A 17,500-nucleotide genomic window follows, 5' to 3' on the forward strand; every position below is an offset into this window, starting at 1 on the left:
CCTGTTAACTGGTGACCCTGTTAACTGGTGACCCGTCATGACCCATGAACACGAAGGCGTCTTGGTAAAAGCCTCAGTCAGTTCTAAATACAGACTCATCTGTGTATTTTTTTCATCCATCAACCATTTACATGAGTTACCATGACAACCACAGACACCTTTGGTCACAGGTGAGAGTGAAACACCTGTCTGAACTCTGGAGAAGCTCCCATCTTTCTGAACATTTATAGATTATAATATTAATGATGATGTTGTTGGCTGCTCTGTCACAATAACAGCTGTACTGTCAGAGGTCAGAGGTCAGGTGTTACCTGCTGGCTGTGCAGTGTTTCCGTCCTGTTTCAGCCTCTGTCGCCATGGTAATGGTGTTGCCATCAGAGTGCCGTGCTGCCTCGGTTTCTATGGAAACAAACAGGAAACTTGATGACCTAAGGTCAAAGGTCAAAGGAACCGGTACACAGGTGTTCAGGAGGTGGTTAAAGGTGAGTCACCTTCAGGTGAGAGCCGCTCGTCCAGCTGAGACAGCAGGCGCTCTGTCAGAGACGCCAGTGATGTCACAAACTCCTCCCCTCTGTCTCTCAAACACACCTGAACACACAAACAGAAAACCCACAGGTGCTGCAGGTGTGACAGGTACAGCTGTTAACAGGTGTCACACTGACTCCTCCCCCTCCTACCTGTAGTTCCAGGTGTAGAGAACAGATGGCGCTCTGCAGCTGCTGCTGTCTGAGCTCCTCTCTGATGTTCAGAGTCTGAAGAGCAGCGTCTGTGAGGGACACTCGTAGCTGACGGACGTTCACAAGCTGAGGACAGACAGGTGAGGACAGACAGGTGAGGACAGACAGGTCAGGACAGACAGGTGAGGACAGACAGGACTTGATGAGCCACTTAAAGAAGATCTCCTGGTGTACCTTGTCCTCCTCGCTGGCTGCCAGCGTCTCCTCCAGCTTCATTCCAACTCTGCACACCTCCTCAATAAGCCCCGCCCCCTGCCGTTGCTCATGGTTACTGATCAAAACTGCAGGTAATGAATGCAGCAGATTCTCCAACAGAGACAGCTGTGTCTCCAACTCTGAAACAGACAGACAGGTAGAGACAGACAGGTAAAGACAGACAGGTAGAGACAGACAGGTAGAGACAGACAGGTAAAGTCACTCTGCAGACCTTGGCAGAGTTCAGACCTGGTTTTACGTCAATGAGGGTCCTCATAGTCCAGTGTGTGTGTGTGTGTGTGTGTGTGTGTGTGTGTGTGTGTGTGTGTGTGTGTGTGTGTGTGTGTGTGTGTGTGTGTGTGTGTGTGTGTGTGTGTGTGTGTGTGTGTGTGTCTGTGTGTGTGTGTGTGTGTGTGTGTGTGTGTGTGTGTGTGTGTGTGTGTGTGTGTGTGTGTGTGTGTGTGTGTGTGTGTGTGTGTGTGTGTGTGTGTGTGTGTGTGTGTGTGTGTGTGTGTCTGTGTCTGTGTGTGGGTGTGTGTCTTTACCCTCTCTACTCGTGCTCAGAAACTTCCTGGTCTGTTCCTGGTATCCCAGCAGCCTTTGCTGCATGCTCTCAGCCCATTGGTCCAAACTGTCGGGAACCAGGAGGAACCTGCTGAGGCCATACCGCTCACTCCGGTAGAAGTCCTGACAGACAGACAGACAGACAGGTCAGACAGGTCAGACAGGTCAGACAGACAGACAGGTCAGACAGACAGATAGACAGGTCAGACAGGTCAGACAGACAGACAGACAGGTCAGACAGGTCAGACAGACAGGTCAGACAGACAGATAGACAGGTCAGACAGACAGGTCAGACAGACAGTCAGTCAGACATATTAAAGTTTAACAGCAGTGGTCCTGCTCCGGGTGTCTCTGTTACCTCAGCAACCAGCAGCAGGACGTCATTGGCTCTCCACAACACAGAGTTCAGTGTGGAGCTGAAGGAGCTGTAACACAAACACAGGTGATCAACACAGGTGATCAACACAGGTGATCAACACAGGTGATCAACACAGGTGATGACTGTCTGTGACTCTCCATCAGACCAGCAGCTGGGACTTACTGTGGGTTCTCTTCTGGTTCTGGTCCAAAAACCTGGAACCTTCTTTCAGTCCTGATGGACCTGCAGCCCTTCCTCCCACTGACACACAAACACACAGACACACACACACACACACACACACACACACACACACACACACACACACACACACACACACAAACACACACACATTATGGCTATTGTCTGAAATAGAGCTTCAGTATGAACAGTGTGTGTATGTGTGTGTGTGTGTGTGTGTGTGTGTGTGTGTGTGTGTGTGTGTGTGTGTGTGTGTGTGTGTGTGTGTGTGTATGTATGTGTGTGTGTATGTGTGTGTGTGTGTGTGTGTGTGTGTGTGTGTGTGTGTGTGTGTGTGTGTGTGTGTGTGTGTGTGTATGTGTGTGTGTGTGTGTGTGTGTGTGTGTGTGTGTGTGTATGTGTGTGTGTGTGTGTGTGTGTGTGTGTGTGTATGTGTGTATGTATGTGTGTGTGTGTGTGTGTGTGTGTGTACCTCAGTGTACCGACAGACTCGGTACATTTCTGTTGAGGTCGTTGAACTGGACTCTGACCTGCAGAAACAGGAAGTGACAGACTGGTGTTAACATGTAAACACAATGACGGTCTAGAACACAGAGGAACACGAGAACCAAGGACTGATGAGGGGGGTCACAGGGAACATGGGGGGACAAACCAAACCTCATCACTAGACCTCATCACCAGACCTCATCACTAGACCTCATCACCAGACCTCATCACCAGACCTCATCACTAGACCTCATCACCAGACCTCATCACTAGACCTCATCACCAGACCTCATCACCAGACCTCATCACTAGACCTCATCACTAGACCTCATCACCAGACCTCATCACTAGACCTCATCACTAGACCTCATCACCAGACCTCATCACCAGAGGAATATAAATCCTAAAAACTAGTCCTTTAAAACAGGAAATACCTGACAAAGAATAAGATCATAAGAGATTATAAATATTATAATATATTTGGACTTGTTGGTTCGTCGACACAGAAACAGGTGTTTACCTGCAGCTGGTCTTCCTCTCTCGTCTCCCTCTGCTGCTCCAACATCCTGGACCTCACAGAACCTGAAGAGTCCAGATTGTAATAATAATAATAATTAACAACAGTACTCACAGTACTACCTTCAGTACTACCTTCAGTACTCCTCAGTAGGATTAGTTATGTACCTGTTCAGGGACTTGATGACGCCCACAACAGGGTCATCGAGGAGGTCCACACCTGTCCTCCTGGTCTGCAGTAAACCAAGACGGGGGGCTGACTGGACCTGCTTCCTGGATTTAGAAAGACCTGAGGGTCTTTCCTTTAGGGAGGCGTCCTGAACACACCGACAACACACACAGTAAACATCAGAGATATTAAGAGGACCACATAATGGACTAAGAACCAGGACCACAGCAGGAGGACCAGATCATCAAAAGGAAGGTCATGTAGAACCATATTTAGTCCAGATAGAAAGACGGTAGTTCAGGAGGAAATGAATGAAGTCCACACGTTACCAGGTAAACAGGAAGTAGTTCTGGTGGAAATAAGATATTAAAGATATCAAGAGGAAGTCCAGGTAGACCAGAGAAAGTCCAGGTAGACCAGAGAAAGTCCAGGTAGACCAGAGAAAGTCCAGGTAAGTCCAGGTAGACCAGAGAAAGTCCAGGTAGACCAGAGGAAGTCCAGGTAGACCAGAGAAAGTCCAGGTAGACCAGAGGAAGTCCAGGTAGACCAGAGAAAGTCCAGGTAGACCAGAGAAAGTCCAGGTAGACCAGAGGAAGTCCAGGTAGACCAGATAAAGTCCAGGTAGACCAGAGAAAGTCCAGGTAAGTCCAGGTAGACCAGAGAAAGTCCAGGTAGACCAAAGAAAGTCCAGGTAGACCAGAGAAAGTCCAGGTAGACCAGAGAAAGTCCAGGTAGACCAGAGGAAGTCCAGGTAGACCAGAGAAAGTCCAGGTAGACCAGAGGAAGTCCAGGTAGACCAGAGAAAGTCCAGGTAGACCAGAGAAAGTCCAGGTAAGTCCAGGTAGACCAGAGAAAGTCCAGGTAGATCAGAGGAAGTCCAGGTAGACCAGAGAAAGTCCAGGTAGATCAGAGGAAGTCCAGGTAGACCAGAGAAAGTCCAGGTAGACCAGAGAAAGTCCAGATAAGTCCAGGTAGACCAGAGAAAGTCCAGGTAGACCAGAGAAAGTCCAGGTAGACCAGAGGAAGTCCAGGTAGACCAGAGAAAGTCCAGGTAGACCAGAGGAAGTACAGGTAGACCAGAGGAAGTCCAGGTAGATCAGAGGAAGTCCAGGTAGACCAGAGAAAGTCCAGGTAGACCAGAGGAAGTCCAGGTAGATCAGAGGAAGTCCAGGTAGACCAGAGAAAGTCCAGGTAGACAATTGGCATTTCAGGTAGACCAGAGGTAAACCGATAAGACCAGCCACACAAGACAGGAGGAATCCAAAGAGACAAGGTTATCCAGGTAAACAGGAAGTAGTCCTGGTAGATCAAATGAGGTCAAACATACAGGTGGAACCCTACCAATGAAAAGTCCAGGTACTGACAGCGCTTCCTGAGTTCTTCATTGACTGATGACAGGAGAGAGCACAAATGATCTGGAGACACCTGCAGACAGACAGGTCAGACAGACAGACAGACAGACAGACAGAATAAACAGAGACATATTGATCTCTTGTTCTTTCTAGAACCTGTTTGATATCATGGCAGAAGAACACGATCTTACAGTCCTACACTGCTGAACAGGTAGTAATACAACAGTACTACAACACCACCTAGTACAACGTGCTACAACTGTAGTACTGTGTGTACCTGTGTGTACCTGTGTACCTGTGTGTACCTGTGTGTACCTGAGTGTACCTGTGTACCTGTGTGTACCTGTGTGTACCTGTGTGTACCTGAGTGTACCTGAGTGTACCTGTGTACCTGAGTGTACCTGAGTGTACCTGTGTACCTGAGAGTACCTGTGTGTACCTGTGTACCTGAGTGTACCTGTGTGTACCTGTGTACCTGTGTGTACCTGTGTGTACCTGTGTGTACCTGTGTGCCTGTGTGTACCTGAGTGTACCTGAGTGTACCTGTGTACCTGAGTGTACCTGAGTGTACCTGTGTGTACCTGAGTGTACCTGATTGTACCTGTGTGTACCTGAGTGTACCTGTGTGTACCTGTGTACCTGAGTGTACCTGTGTGTACGTGTGTACCTGAGTGTACCTGTGTGTACCTGTGTACCTGTGTACCTGAGTGTACCTGTGTACCTGTGTACCTGTGTGTACCTGTGTGTACCTGTGTACCTGTGTGTACCTGTGTACCTGTGTGTACCTGTGTGTACCTGTGTGTACCTGTGTGTACGTGTGTACCTGTGTGTACCTGTGTACCTGTGTGTACCTGTGTGTACCTGTGTGTACCTGTGTGTACGTGTGTACCTGTGTGTACCTGTGTACCTGTGTGTACCTGTGTACCTGTGTGTACCTGTGTGTACCTGTGTGTACCTGTGTACCTGTGTGTACCTGTGTGTACCTGTGTGTACCTGTGTACCTGTGTGTACCTGTGTGTTCTCCATCATCATCCTCAGATTCTCCAAACGGCTGCTGATGACGACCTGCTGCTGTTTACTGCTGACTGCCTGCAGGATTCAAACAAGTTCAGGAAAGCGACAGGTCAGACAGACAGACAGGTCAGACAGACAGGTCAGACAGACAGACCGACAGGTCAGACAGTCAGACAGACAGACAGGTCAGACAGTCAGACAGACAGACAGGTCAGACAGACAGACAGACCGACAGGTCAGACAGGTCAGACAGACAGACAGACAGACAGACAGACAGACAGACAGACAGGTCAGACAGACAGACAGACAGACAGACAGGTCAGACAGACAGACAGACAGACAGGTCAGACAGACAGACAGACCGACAGGTCAGACAGGTCAGACAGACAGACAGACAGGTCAGACAGACAGACAGACAGGTACCTCAGCCTTGATGTGGACTCGTGTGCTGCTGATGATGTTCTGGATCTTCTCCATGAACTCCACCTCAGACTTCAGGAAGCAGAGTTTCTCTTCTAGTCGACCCGACACCTCCTTCAGCTGGAGGAGGAACAGAAGCTCCAGGTGTTTCCATGTGAAGGTACACGGGTTCTTATGTGTGTGTGTGTGTGTGTGTGTGTGTGTGTGTGTGTGTGTGTGTGTGTGTGTGTGTGTGTGTGTGTGTGTGTGTGTGTGTGTGTGTATATGAAGGTAAACGGGTCTTATGCGTGTGCGTGTGCTTATATGAAGGTAGGCGGGTCTTATGTGTGTGTGTGTGTGTGTGTGTGTTAAAGGTGCACATTAAGTCTGATTGTAGAAATACAGTTTAAACTGAGCCCAGAGGTCAGAGGTCAAACCTGCTTCAAGCTCTTGGACTCAAACCCCTCCAGCTCAGAGTAAATGGACTCCTCCGTCACAGTGATCTGTTTGGTTTCCTCCTTCAGCCTCCTCTGGAACAGCCTCACCTCCTGAGGAGAGAAGTCTCCTCCTTCACTGAACAACCTGCAGGAGGAGAAACACCATCAGACCTGATCTCCTGGTTCAGGTGTGACTCTCTGGTCCAGCTGTCACCTGAAGGCTCTGAGGATCCGAGTGGTTCTGATCCTGAGCTGCTCCAGTCGGTCCTGAACCGTCCGTCTGAAGGAGGTCTGACAGCGCTGGGTGTCTTTGATATGTTGATCCAGACGCTCCTGCAGGGTGGAGCTGAGGGCCTCCATCCGTCGGCTGCTGTTGGCTGTCAGGACGCCGTCCTCAATGTTGGACAGACTGACCATGAACTCCTGGTTCCTCCTGCTGACGGAGGTCTGCACCTCCTGCAGCTCCGCCCTGCAGGAGGTCAACACGCCAGAGACCTCCTCACAGTGAAGCTCCACCCGCTGACTGTGGAGCTGCAGCTCAGCTAACACACACACACACACACACACACACACACACACACACACACACACACACACACACACACACACACACACACACACACACACACACACACACACACACACACACACTACATTACATTACAGTCATTTAGCTCAAAGCTTAAATTACATATGATTACATATCATTCACCCATTCACACACTGATGACAGGGCTACCATGCCCATCAGACTCTAACACCACACACGCGTGTGTGTGTGTGTGTGTGTGTGTGTGTGTGTGTGTGTGTGTGTGTGTGTGTGTGTGTGTGTGTGTGTGTGTGTGTGTGTGTGTGTGTGTGTGTGTGTACCTAGGCGTGGTTGGTATATGTGGGTCTCGATGTGTTGGGGGTTCAGCTGCTTCAGTTGGAGCTCCTGCTCCGAACACGCCGCCTCCTTCCTGTCCGTCACCATGGCAACGGCCGAGCTGAGGACGTCATGGAAACGCTGCTCCAGGTGATCCAAGAACAGAGTCCTCATGCTGGACGACAGACACACACGTCCTGTTTCCTGTTTCCTAGAGCATCATCTCTTTCTGACAAAAACACTTAAAACTGATGGAAACATGGCCGTCGTCACGGCTACTGGCGCCCTCCTGTTGCTATGGTGATGTGTGTGTGTGTGTGTGTGTGTGTGTGTACCTGCTCAGTGTGTGTGTGAGCAGCTCTACAGGAAACAGGCTCAGGTGCATTTCAAGCTGCAGGTCGTCCGGCAGGTCGGGGGCGGGGCATCTGAAGGCAGGGCCGCTATAGGCCACACCCCTCGATGATGTAAACGTGACATCACTGATGATGTCACTGAGATCCAGCAGAGAGGATTCCGCCTACACACACACACACACACACACACACACACACACACACACACACACACACACACACACACACACACACACACACACACACACACACACACACACACACACACACACACACACACACACACACACACACACACGTTACATCTGGACCAATCAGAAGCCGATCGTTGTTTATCATTGATCAGATCTTCACCTCAGTCAGCCAATGAGGAGAGGGCTGGGTGGGGTCTGACTCCTCCTCCTCCGTCTTCTTCTCTGGTTTCTGTATTTCTGCTACCTCACTGGTTTCTACACAGACAACCAAACAAACCAGTTCAGACTGGACCGAACCAGTTAAACACCAGTTAGTAATTCAACCCCTGAGCTGAAGACAGACTGACCCGGGTGGGTGGATGATGGGTGGAGGTTCTGCAGCTCTTCTGGACTCTGAGGAGGAAGAACAAGTTATCTTCTATTCAGGGTTTATTCTTTGAACTGTCACCTCACCTGTTTCACCTGTAAACTACCAGCTGAGGGTCACATGACCTGGACCCACCTGTTTCACCTGTAAACTACCAGCTGAGGGTCACATGACCTGGACCCACCTGATCCGCCTTTATAGAGTTTACAAGTATATGTATATATAGTATATAACCCTAAGGTAAGCAGGTTGTGACAGACAGGTGGAGGTAACAGTCGTTGCTACGGTCACCAGCAGGTGTGGGTGTGTCTGAGGTGTGGTTGCCATGGTTACCGGTCTGTAGATGTGGTTGAGGTGAAAGAAGGAGCTAAGGCTGCTGCTGTAGGAGAGGAGCTCCTCCAGGAGGAGAGACGGGAGACGATCCAACACCTCCCCCTGATCAGAGACGCACTGTCTGCAGCTGAACACACACACACACACACACACACACACACACACACACACACACACACACACACACACACACACACACACACACACACACACACACACACACACACACACACACACACACACACGTTGTAGTAACTCAATGCTGACTGACTCTGCTTTAGCATTAGCATTAGCATGTGTCCTGCAGTACCTGTGTTTGACATCCTGCAGGTAGAGGAGCGTTTTGTCCAGACTCGTCTTCAGAGCCTCCTCACTGCTCTCCTGACGGAGTCCACACAGCAGGTTGTCCAGGTGCACCTTCTTCTTCTGACAACACAACAGCAAAGCATCATGGAAGGGACTCATACCTGCTGACAGACACTTACAGGATCCTCTCAGAGACTCACCTGTGTGTTGCTGAGGTGAGACTCACCTGTGTGTTGCTGAGGTGAGACTCACCTGTGTGTGTGAGGTGAGACTCACCTGAGGTGAGACTCACCTGTGTGTTGCTGAGGTGAGACTCACCTGTGTGTTGCTGAGGTGAGACTCACCTGTGTGTTGCTGAGGTGAGACTCACCTGTGTGTGTTGCTGAGGTGAGACTCACCTGTGTGTTGCTGAGGTGAGACTCACCTGTGTGTTGCTGAGGTGAGACTCACCTGTGTGTGTTGCTGAGGTGAGACTCACCTGTGTGTTGCTGAGGTGAGACTCACCTGTGTGTTGCTGAGGTGAGACTCACCTGTGTGTTGCTGAGGTGAGACTCACCTGTGTGTTGCTGAGGTGAGACTCACCTGTGTGTTGCTGAGGTGAGACTCACCTGTGTGTTGCTGAGGTGAGACTCACCTGTGTGTGTTGTAGAGGTGAGACTCACCTGTGTGTGTTGCTGAGGTGAGACTCACCTGTGTGTGTTGTAGAGGTGAGACTCACCTGTGTGTGTTGCTGAGGTGAGACTCACCTGTGTGTGTTGTAGAGGTGAGACTCACCTGTGTGTTGCTGAGGTGAGACTCACCTGTGTGTTCTGCTGCTGTGAGCGTCTGAGGTGGTCCAGGTGTTGCTGTAGTTCTTGTCGTCTCCCCTCTAACCTCTGGCTGTGTGTCTCCCATAGCAACGCTGCTCCTCGCATCACAACAAACACACACCTGCTGAGACTGAGAGCACGACGGGCCACAGAGTCACAGCACCGCTGCAGACAGACAGGTGGACAGAGAGACAGACAGTTAAACAGAGAGACAGACAGGTGGACAGAGAGACAGACAGTTAAACAGAGAGACAGACAGGTGGACAGAGAGACAGACAGTTAAACAGAGAGACAGACAGGTGGACAGAGAGACAGACAGTTAAACAGAGAGACAGACAGGTGGACAGAGAGACAGACAGTTAAACAGAGAGACAGACAGGTGGACAGAGAGACAGACAGTTAAACAGAGAGACAGACAGGTGGACAGAGAGACAGACAGTTAAACAGAGAGACAGACAGTTACAGAGAGACAGACAGTTAGACAGAGAGACAGATAGTTAGACAGAGAGACAGACAGTTAAACAGAGAGACAGACAGGTCTCAGTGAGGTGTGCGTGACTGACATCTACAGCAGCCAATCGCTCTTCGTCCTGACTCTGGCTTCGTCCAATCACAGCGAGGAGCTGAGATTGGACGACCTCCTTCACCTCCTCCTCTGACAGCTGCAGAGCTGAGAGCTCCTCCTGCAGGAGAACGTGGTGACAACAATAATCAATAATGATAATCAATGATCATTCCTCCTCCTGTGATCTGCTGACTGATCAATAAAGTTTTGAATAACACCTTGTCCGTCTTAAATACAAACATAACTTAATTCACTGAACTTCACCTCACAGAGCTCCACCTCAGCCAGACGGTCGCTCCACCTCTGTTCATACCTGAGAGACAGCTGACGGAGGAGGTCAGCATGGAGGTCATCTAAACACACACACACACACACACACATTGAGACACACATGATGAGGTCATCAAAGAGTGTGTGCGTGTGTGTGTGTGTGTCAGAAACAGGAATGTGTGTTACCGATCTGTTGATTGACGGCTGTCAGCCGGTTGAACCAATCAGAGACCAGAGTGATGGAGCAGGAGGGCGGGACCAGCGAGCTGAAACAGAGACACTGATTGGACGTCTGCTGTGACGTTTCTCCACCTGATGGATGAAGAACACTGATGAAGTTACCTCAGCTGATGGATGATGTCATCACGTTGATCCGTCAGAGCGCCTCTCTTCTGCTGAACCAGCTGACCTGAGACCAGCTGACCTGAGACCAGCTGACCTGAGACCAGCTGACCTGAGACCAGCTGCTGCTCCTCAACACTGCTGCACAGACTCCTACAACACAAGTACTGCTGATACACCTGCTAAAATCAGCATGAAGAGTATTTCTCCTGATAGTATTGCCCCCCCACACCTGAAGCGGTCTATGACCCCCGTGACCCTGCTCCTCCTCCAGCGGTTCAGGCGCTCCTCCCACAGCAGACGGAGGAGTGACTCCTGCTGCAGGTTCTCCTCCTGGAGGAGCAGCAGTAGACGAGCCGCGCTGCGACGGTTCGCCAGGAGAGACTGATTCAACATCTGAGACACAGACAGAGAGGAGGTCAGAGGACAGAGGGTTAGGGGTCAGAGGTCAGAGGGTTAGGGTCATAGGTCAGAGGGTTAGGGTCATAGGTCAGAGGGTTAGGGTCATAGGTCAGAGTGTTACCGTGACCTCGGTGTGGATCAGTCTGCAGACGTCAGGTGGAGGCAGGAAGCTGATGTTCTGCAGCAGGTGGAGGTTCTTCTTGAGCACAACTCTGATCTACACACACACACACACACACACACACGATTCTCAGATGTCTTTTTATTCCTTTAGAATATATTTATATATATATATATATATATATATTTACAGCGGGTAAAATAAGTATTGAACACGTCACCATTTTTCTCAGTAAATATATTTCTAAAGGTGCTATTGACATGAAATGTTCACCAGATGTCGGTAACAACCCAAGTAATCCATACATACAAAGAAAACCAAACAAATAAGTTCAGAAATTAAGTTATGTGTAATCAAATGGAATGACACAGGAAAAAAGTATGTATATACATATATTTATAAATATATGTATATACATTTATAATGAAACATGTTAAACTGACCTCGTGGGTTCGTTGAGTCTCAGATTCAGTCAGTTTGTGTTTCAGCTCCATGATTCTGATCTTCTTCATCTTCACCTCCTCCTCCACCTCCTCCCAAAGAACACAGACCTCCTGAACACACACACACACACACACACACACACACACACACACACACACACACACACACACACACACACACACACACACACACACACACACACACACACACACACACACACACACACACAACAATATTAATTTAACATTTTAGGATCCTGAGGATTCATAACGCTCCTCAGCTTAAAGACCTCAGAGCTGGAGGAGGTTCACCTGGACCTGGACCAGTGGACCAGATCTTTACCCTCAGAGGTCTGTTGGAGGGGTCATATGAGTTCATCCAGTCTACATGTGTTTGGTGGACTTGGAGAAGGACTAGGACCGTGTCCCTCAGGGAGTCCTGTAGGGGTACTGCAGGAATACGGGGTATCGGGGTCATTACTGTGGACCACCAGGTTCTTGTTTGACCAAAGTGAGAGCCGAGTCCAGATACTCCAGAGAGTGTTGGTCTCCTCCAGGGTCGTCTCTCGTCTCCGATCCTGTTGGTGGTTTTCATGGACCGGATCTAAAGGTCCAGTCGGGGAGGAGAGAGTCCGGTTTGAGGACCTCAGAATTGCATCTCATCTCTTTGCAGATGATGTGGTTCTGTTGGCTCCTTCAGAACGTGACCTTCAGCAGCTCTGGAGAGGTGTGAAGAAGAGAGTGAAGACTTTAGGATGAGAGTCAGAACCTCCAGGTCCTGGTCCTGGTTTTCTGATGGTTTGGACTGAGTCTCTGCTCAAAGAGAGGTCAGGTATCAGGTCTGGTTCACCAGTGAGGGTCAGATGGAGCCTTCAGGAGGTTCAGTTCCTTCTAGACTTTAGTCCTCCTGATCCTTCAGGTCTAAAGGGACTGTCAGAACACTCTGGAGGGATTATAGATCTGGTCTTTGAAGACCTTGGGTTGTACTAAAGACCGCTGCCCCCCCCCCCCCCCCCCCACCAGAACAACAGGTCTTGGGGGGGCAGCGGTCTTCAGGTCACATGATCTTCATCAGAACATGAAGCTGCTCAGTTGTCAGCTTATCAAAAGCTGAGGAACATCTACTAAATGGACCTGAAGGTGAGTCTACCTGTCCACTGACGAGATCCAGGTGTTCCATTTTGTCCTTCAGGGAGTTCAACCTGAGGTCCACGTCCTCCAGAGAGGACAGCAGCTCCAGACTCACGGTCCTCACCTGAGCCTCACACACCTGGAACACACAAGAACCATCAACCACCTATATCACCGCAATACTACCACCTCAGGTGTATTATATGGTATTATATCAGTGTGTATACTACCTCAGGTGTATTATATCATAGTACATCAGTGTGTATACTACCTCAGGTGTATTATATCATAGTACATCAGTGTGTATACTACCTCAGGTGTATTATATCATAGTACATCAGTGTGTATACTACCTCAGGTGTATTATATCATAGTACATCAGTGTGTATACTACCTCAGGTGTATTATATCATAGTATATCACTGTGTATACTACCTCAGGTGTATTATATCATAGTATATCAGTGTGTATACTACCTCAGGTGTATTATATCATAGTATATCACTGTGTATACTACCTCAGGTGTATTATATCATAGTACATCAGTGTGTATACTACCTCAGGTGTATTATATCATAGTACATCAGTGTGTATACTATCAGTGTGTATACTCAGGTGTATTATATCATAGTATATCACTGTGTATACTACCTCAGGTGTATTATATCATAGTACATCACCTCAGGTGTATATATCATACACTGTGTATACTCAGGTGTATTATATCATAGTACAGTGTGTATACTACCTCAGTGTGTATACTACCTCAGGTGTATTATATCATAGTACATCAGTGTGTATACTACCTCAGGTGTATTATATCATAGTACATCAGTGTGTATACTACCTCAGGTGTATTATATCATAGTACATCAGTGTGTATACTACCTCAGGTGTATTATATCATAGTACATCAGTGTGTATACTACCTCAGGTGTATTATATCATAGTACATCAGTGTGTATATTACCTGGGTGAGGCGTGTGAGCTCTGTCTCCAGCTGTTTTAGAGCTTGTTTGTGTTTTTCGCTTTTTTCCTCCATGAGTCGTTCTATGATGTCAGAGCTCTGATGATCGACCACTGAGGGAGAGAGACAGAGAGAGAGACAGAGAGAGAGACAGAGAGAGACACAGAGAGAGAGAGAGAGAGAGAGAGAGAGACAGAGAGAGAGACAGAGAGAGAGAGAGAGAGAGACAGAGAGAGAGAGAGAGAGAGAGAGAGAGAGAGAGAGACAGAGAGAGAGACAGAGAGAGAAGGAACTACATTGACTCATACTATACCTTACAGGTGTATATTGCGTATCTACCTTGATGTGTTCAATGACATAATATAAAGTGTGTAAAAATTAGCTATGAGACATACTTAGAGTTCAGTCGTTTCCATGGATACAGAAACAGGGTAACAGTACTATCAGACAGACAGGATGTCATGAACATGAAGTGTTCTTTATGAATGTTTATGATTGTTGCCGTTAAAGGAGCGATCTGTGCGCATTGCATGAACTGAGAACTACGGTGGCCTACAGGGGAAAACGTGAATGTATCTTTGATTATAAATATAATTATACATATTTGATTATAAATATAATTATATTTGATTATAAATATAATTATATATATTTCATTATATATATAATTATATTTCATTATAAATATAATTATATATATTTCATTATATATATAATTATATTTTATTATAAATATAATTATATTTCATTATAAATATAATTATATATATTTCATTATAAATATAATTATATTTCATTATAAATATCATTATATTTCATTATAAATATCATTATATTTCATTATAAATATAATTATATATATTTGATTATAAATATCATTATATTTGATTATAAATATAATTATATATATTTGATTATAAATATAATTATATATATTTCGTTATAAATATAATTATATTTGATTATAAATATGATTATATTTGATTATAAATATGATTATATTTGATTATAAATATAATTATATTTCATTATAAATATCATTATATTTCATTATAAATATCATTATATTTCATTATAAATATAATTATATATATTTGATTATAAATATCATTATATTTGATTATAAATATAATTATATATATTTCGTTATAAATATAATTATATTTGATTATGAATATGATTATATTTGATTATAAATATGATTATATTTGATTATAAATATAATTATATATATTTCGTTATAAATATAATTATATTTGATTATAAATATGATTATATTTGATTATAAATATGATTATATTTGATTATAAATATAATTATATTTCATTATAAATATAATCATATTTCATTATAAATATAATTATATTTCATTATAAATATAATCATATTTCATTATAAATATATTCATAAGGTACGTACCCACGTTGTCCGGTAGTTTGCAGACATCCTGGTTGTCATGGTGATGCTCCTGCAGAGGCCTCCTGCTGCAGAGACACAACCTGTTCAACATGTGATCCATGAAGGTGATACTGAACCTGTCTGTCTGTCTGTCCACCTGTCTGTCTACCTGCTGGTTGTACTGCAGTGTGTGTTACTGTCCTCAGCAGACAGACAGGCTGTCCTTCTGTCTCTGTGTCCGGCCTTCAGGGATCTGGACAGCTGGGTCTACAGAACACACCAGAACCAGTCATTAGACACAAACCTCAGGACCAGTACCAGAACCACTACCACTACCAGAACCAGTACCAGTGACTGTTACTATACCAGTGACCAGTACCAGTACCAGTGACTGTTACTATACCAGTGACCAGTACCAGTACTAGTAACTATACCAGTGACCAGTACCAGTGACTGTTACTATACCAGTGACCAGTACCAGTACCAGTAACTATACCAGTGACCAGTACCAGTACCAGTAACTATACCAATGACCAGTACCAGTGACTGTACCAGTAACTGTTACTATACCAGTGACCAGTACCAGTGACTGTACCAGTGACCAGTACCAGTACCAGTAACTATACCAATGACCAGTACCAGTGACTGTACCAGTGACTGTTACTATACCAGTGACCAGTACCAGTGACTGTACCAGTGACCAGTACCAGTGACTGTTACTATACCAGTGACCAGTACCAGTGACTGTACCAGTAACTGTTACTATACCAGTGACCAGTACCAGTGACTGTACCAGTAACTGTTACTATACCAGTGACCAGTACCAGTGACTGTACCAGTAACTGTTACTATACCAGTGACCAGTACCAGTGACCAGTACCAGTACCAGTGACTGTTACTATACCAGTGACCAGTACCAGTGACCAGTACCAGTACCAGTGACTGTTACTATACCAGTGACCAGTACCAGTAACTGTTACTATACCAGTGACCAGTACCAGTGACTGTGACTATACCAGTGACCAGTACCAGTGACTGTACCAGTGACCAGTACCAGTACCAGTAACTATACCAGTGACCAGTACCAGTGACTGTGACTATACCAGTGACCAGTACCAGTGACTGTACCAGTGACTGTACCAGTGACGGTAACTGTAATGGTGCAGTGTGCAGGACTGGACCAGTGTCTCCTGGTTCTGGGTCAGACTCACTGAAGCTGTGGGATCAGAACCGTCTGAATATTCAGCTCCACGTCTCATAACAAACACATGACCTGTGTTTGTTATGAGACGTGACCCCGTGACCCCATGAACCTGTGACCCCATGAACCTGTGACCCCGTGACCCCATGAACCTGTGACCCCATGAACCTGTGACCCCATGAACCCCCCATGAACCTGTGACCCCATGAACCCGTGACCCCATGAACCTGTGACCCCGTGACCCCATGACCCCATGACCCCATGAACCTCATGAACCTGTGACCCCATGAACCTGTGACCCCATGAACCTGTGACCCTGTGACCCCATGAACCTGTGACCCCATGACCCTGTGACCCCATGAACCCCCCATGACCTGTGACCCCCCATGAACCTGTCCTGAACTCGGACCCCATCAACCTGTGACAGTCCTGCTGAACCTCGTCCCCACGTGACCCATGAACCTGCTCCCCGTCCCCGAACAGCTGACGGTAAACGTCTCCGCTGGGGACCGGCCTGCTGTCACACATCTCTGCTCTCTGTTCTCTCTGCTCTCTCTGCTCTCGGTTCTCCGGGTTCTACGGGTTCTCTCTGTGTTCTCGGTTCTCTCTGTTCTCTCTGTTCTCTCTGTTCTCTCGGTTCTCTCGGTTCTCATTCAGCGGTGTCTCTGTCGCCATGGTAACGGCAGAGCGCCGTGACGTGTTGCTTCTTAAAGAGGCCTCAGGTTTAACCAGCTCATCTGTTTATTCATTAATGTTCTAATGTTCTAATGTTTTAATGTTCTAATGTTCTAATGTTCTAATGTTTTAATGTTCTAATGTTTTAATGTTCTTGTTTTAATGTTCTAATGTTTTAATTCTAATGTTCTAATGTTTTAATGTTTTAATGTTCTAATGTTTTAATGTTCTAATGTTTTAATGTTCTAATGTTTTAATGTTTTAATGTTTTAATGTTTTAATGTTCTAATGTTTTAATGTTCTAATGTTTTAATGTTCTAATGTTTTAAT

General features: G+C 46.5%; 1 protein-coding gene across 1 annotated transcript in view; it reads right to left on the bottom strand.

The window, feature by feature from the left end:
- ccdc180 (coiled-coil domain containing 180) overlaps positions 1-17,023 on the bottom strand; it is a 17,941-nt gene extending 918 nt beyond the window's left edge. Inside the window, exons 1-35 of the mRNA XM_054610434.1 lie at positions 16,624-17,023; positions 16,398-16,510; positions 15,464-15,561; positions 15,316-15,380; positions 13,900-14,009; positions 12,949-13,068; positions 11,799-11,909; positions 11,356-11,451; positions 11,065-11,228; positions 10,900-10,985; positions 10,677-10,802; positions 10,485-10,573; positions 10,219-10,338; positions 9,647-9,820; positions 8,851-8,966; positions 8,541-8,667; positions 8,188-8,233; positions 8,001-8,095; positions 7,629-7,810; positions 7,299-7,468; positions 6,643-6,970; positions 6,429-6,573; positions 6,016-6,132; positions 5,590-5,667; positions 4,568-4,651; positions 3,226-3,374; positions 3,062-3,123; positions 2,528-2,585; positions 2,038-2,115; positions 1,855-1,921; positions 1,478-1,619; positions 912-1,072; positions 678-803; positions 492-588; positions 312-399 (exon numbers count right to left, since the gene is read on the bottom strand). Coding sequence (XP_054466409.1) covers positions 312-399; positions 492-588; positions 678-803; positions 912-1,072; positions 1,478-1,619; positions 1,855-1,921; positions 2,038-2,115; positions 2,528-2,585; positions 3,062-3,123; positions 3,226-3,374; positions 4,568-4,651; positions 5,590-5,667; positions 6,016-6,132; positions 6,429-6,573; positions 6,643-6,970; positions 7,299-7,468; positions 7,629-7,810; positions 8,001-8,095; positions 8,188-8,233; positions 8,541-8,667; positions 8,851-8,966; positions 9,647-9,820; positions 10,219-10,338; positions 10,485-10,573; positions 10,677-10,802; positions 10,900-10,985; positions 11,065-11,228; positions 11,356-11,451; positions 11,799-11,909; positions 12,949-13,068; positions 13,900-14,009; positions 15,316-15,380; positions 15,464-15,561; positions 16,398-16,510; positions 16,624-17,023 — 4,388 coding nt within the window. The remainder of the gene's footprint in view (positions 1-311; positions 400-491; positions 589-677; positions 804-911; positions 1,073-1,477; positions 1,620-1,854; positions 1,922-2,037; positions 2,116-2,527; positions 2,586-3,061; positions 3,124-3,225; positions 3,375-4,567; positions 4,652-5,589; positions 5,668-6,015; positions 6,133-6,428; positions 6,574-6,642; positions 6,971-7,298; positions 7,469-7,628; positions 7,811-8,000; positions 8,096-8,187; positions 8,234-8,540; positions 8,668-8,850; positions 8,967-9,646; positions 9,821-10,218; positions 10,339-10,484; positions 10,574-10,676; positions 10,803-10,899; positions 10,986-11,064; positions 11,229-11,355; positions 11,452-11,798; positions 11,910-12,948; positions 13,069-13,899; positions 14,010-15,315; positions 15,381-15,463; positions 15,562-16,397; positions 16,511-16,623) is intronic.
- Positions 17,024-17,500: the final 477 nt, after the last annotated feature.

This window comes from Anoplopoma fimbria, chromosome 13 (genome assembly GCF_027596085.1).
Source record: "Anoplopoma fimbria isolate UVic2021 breed Golden Eagle Sablefish chromosome 13, Afim_UVic_2022, whole genome shotgun sequence".
Classification (NCBI taxonomy): Eukaryota; Metazoa; Chordata; class Actinopteri; order Perciformes; family Anoplopomatidae; genus Anoplopoma; species Anoplopoma fimbria.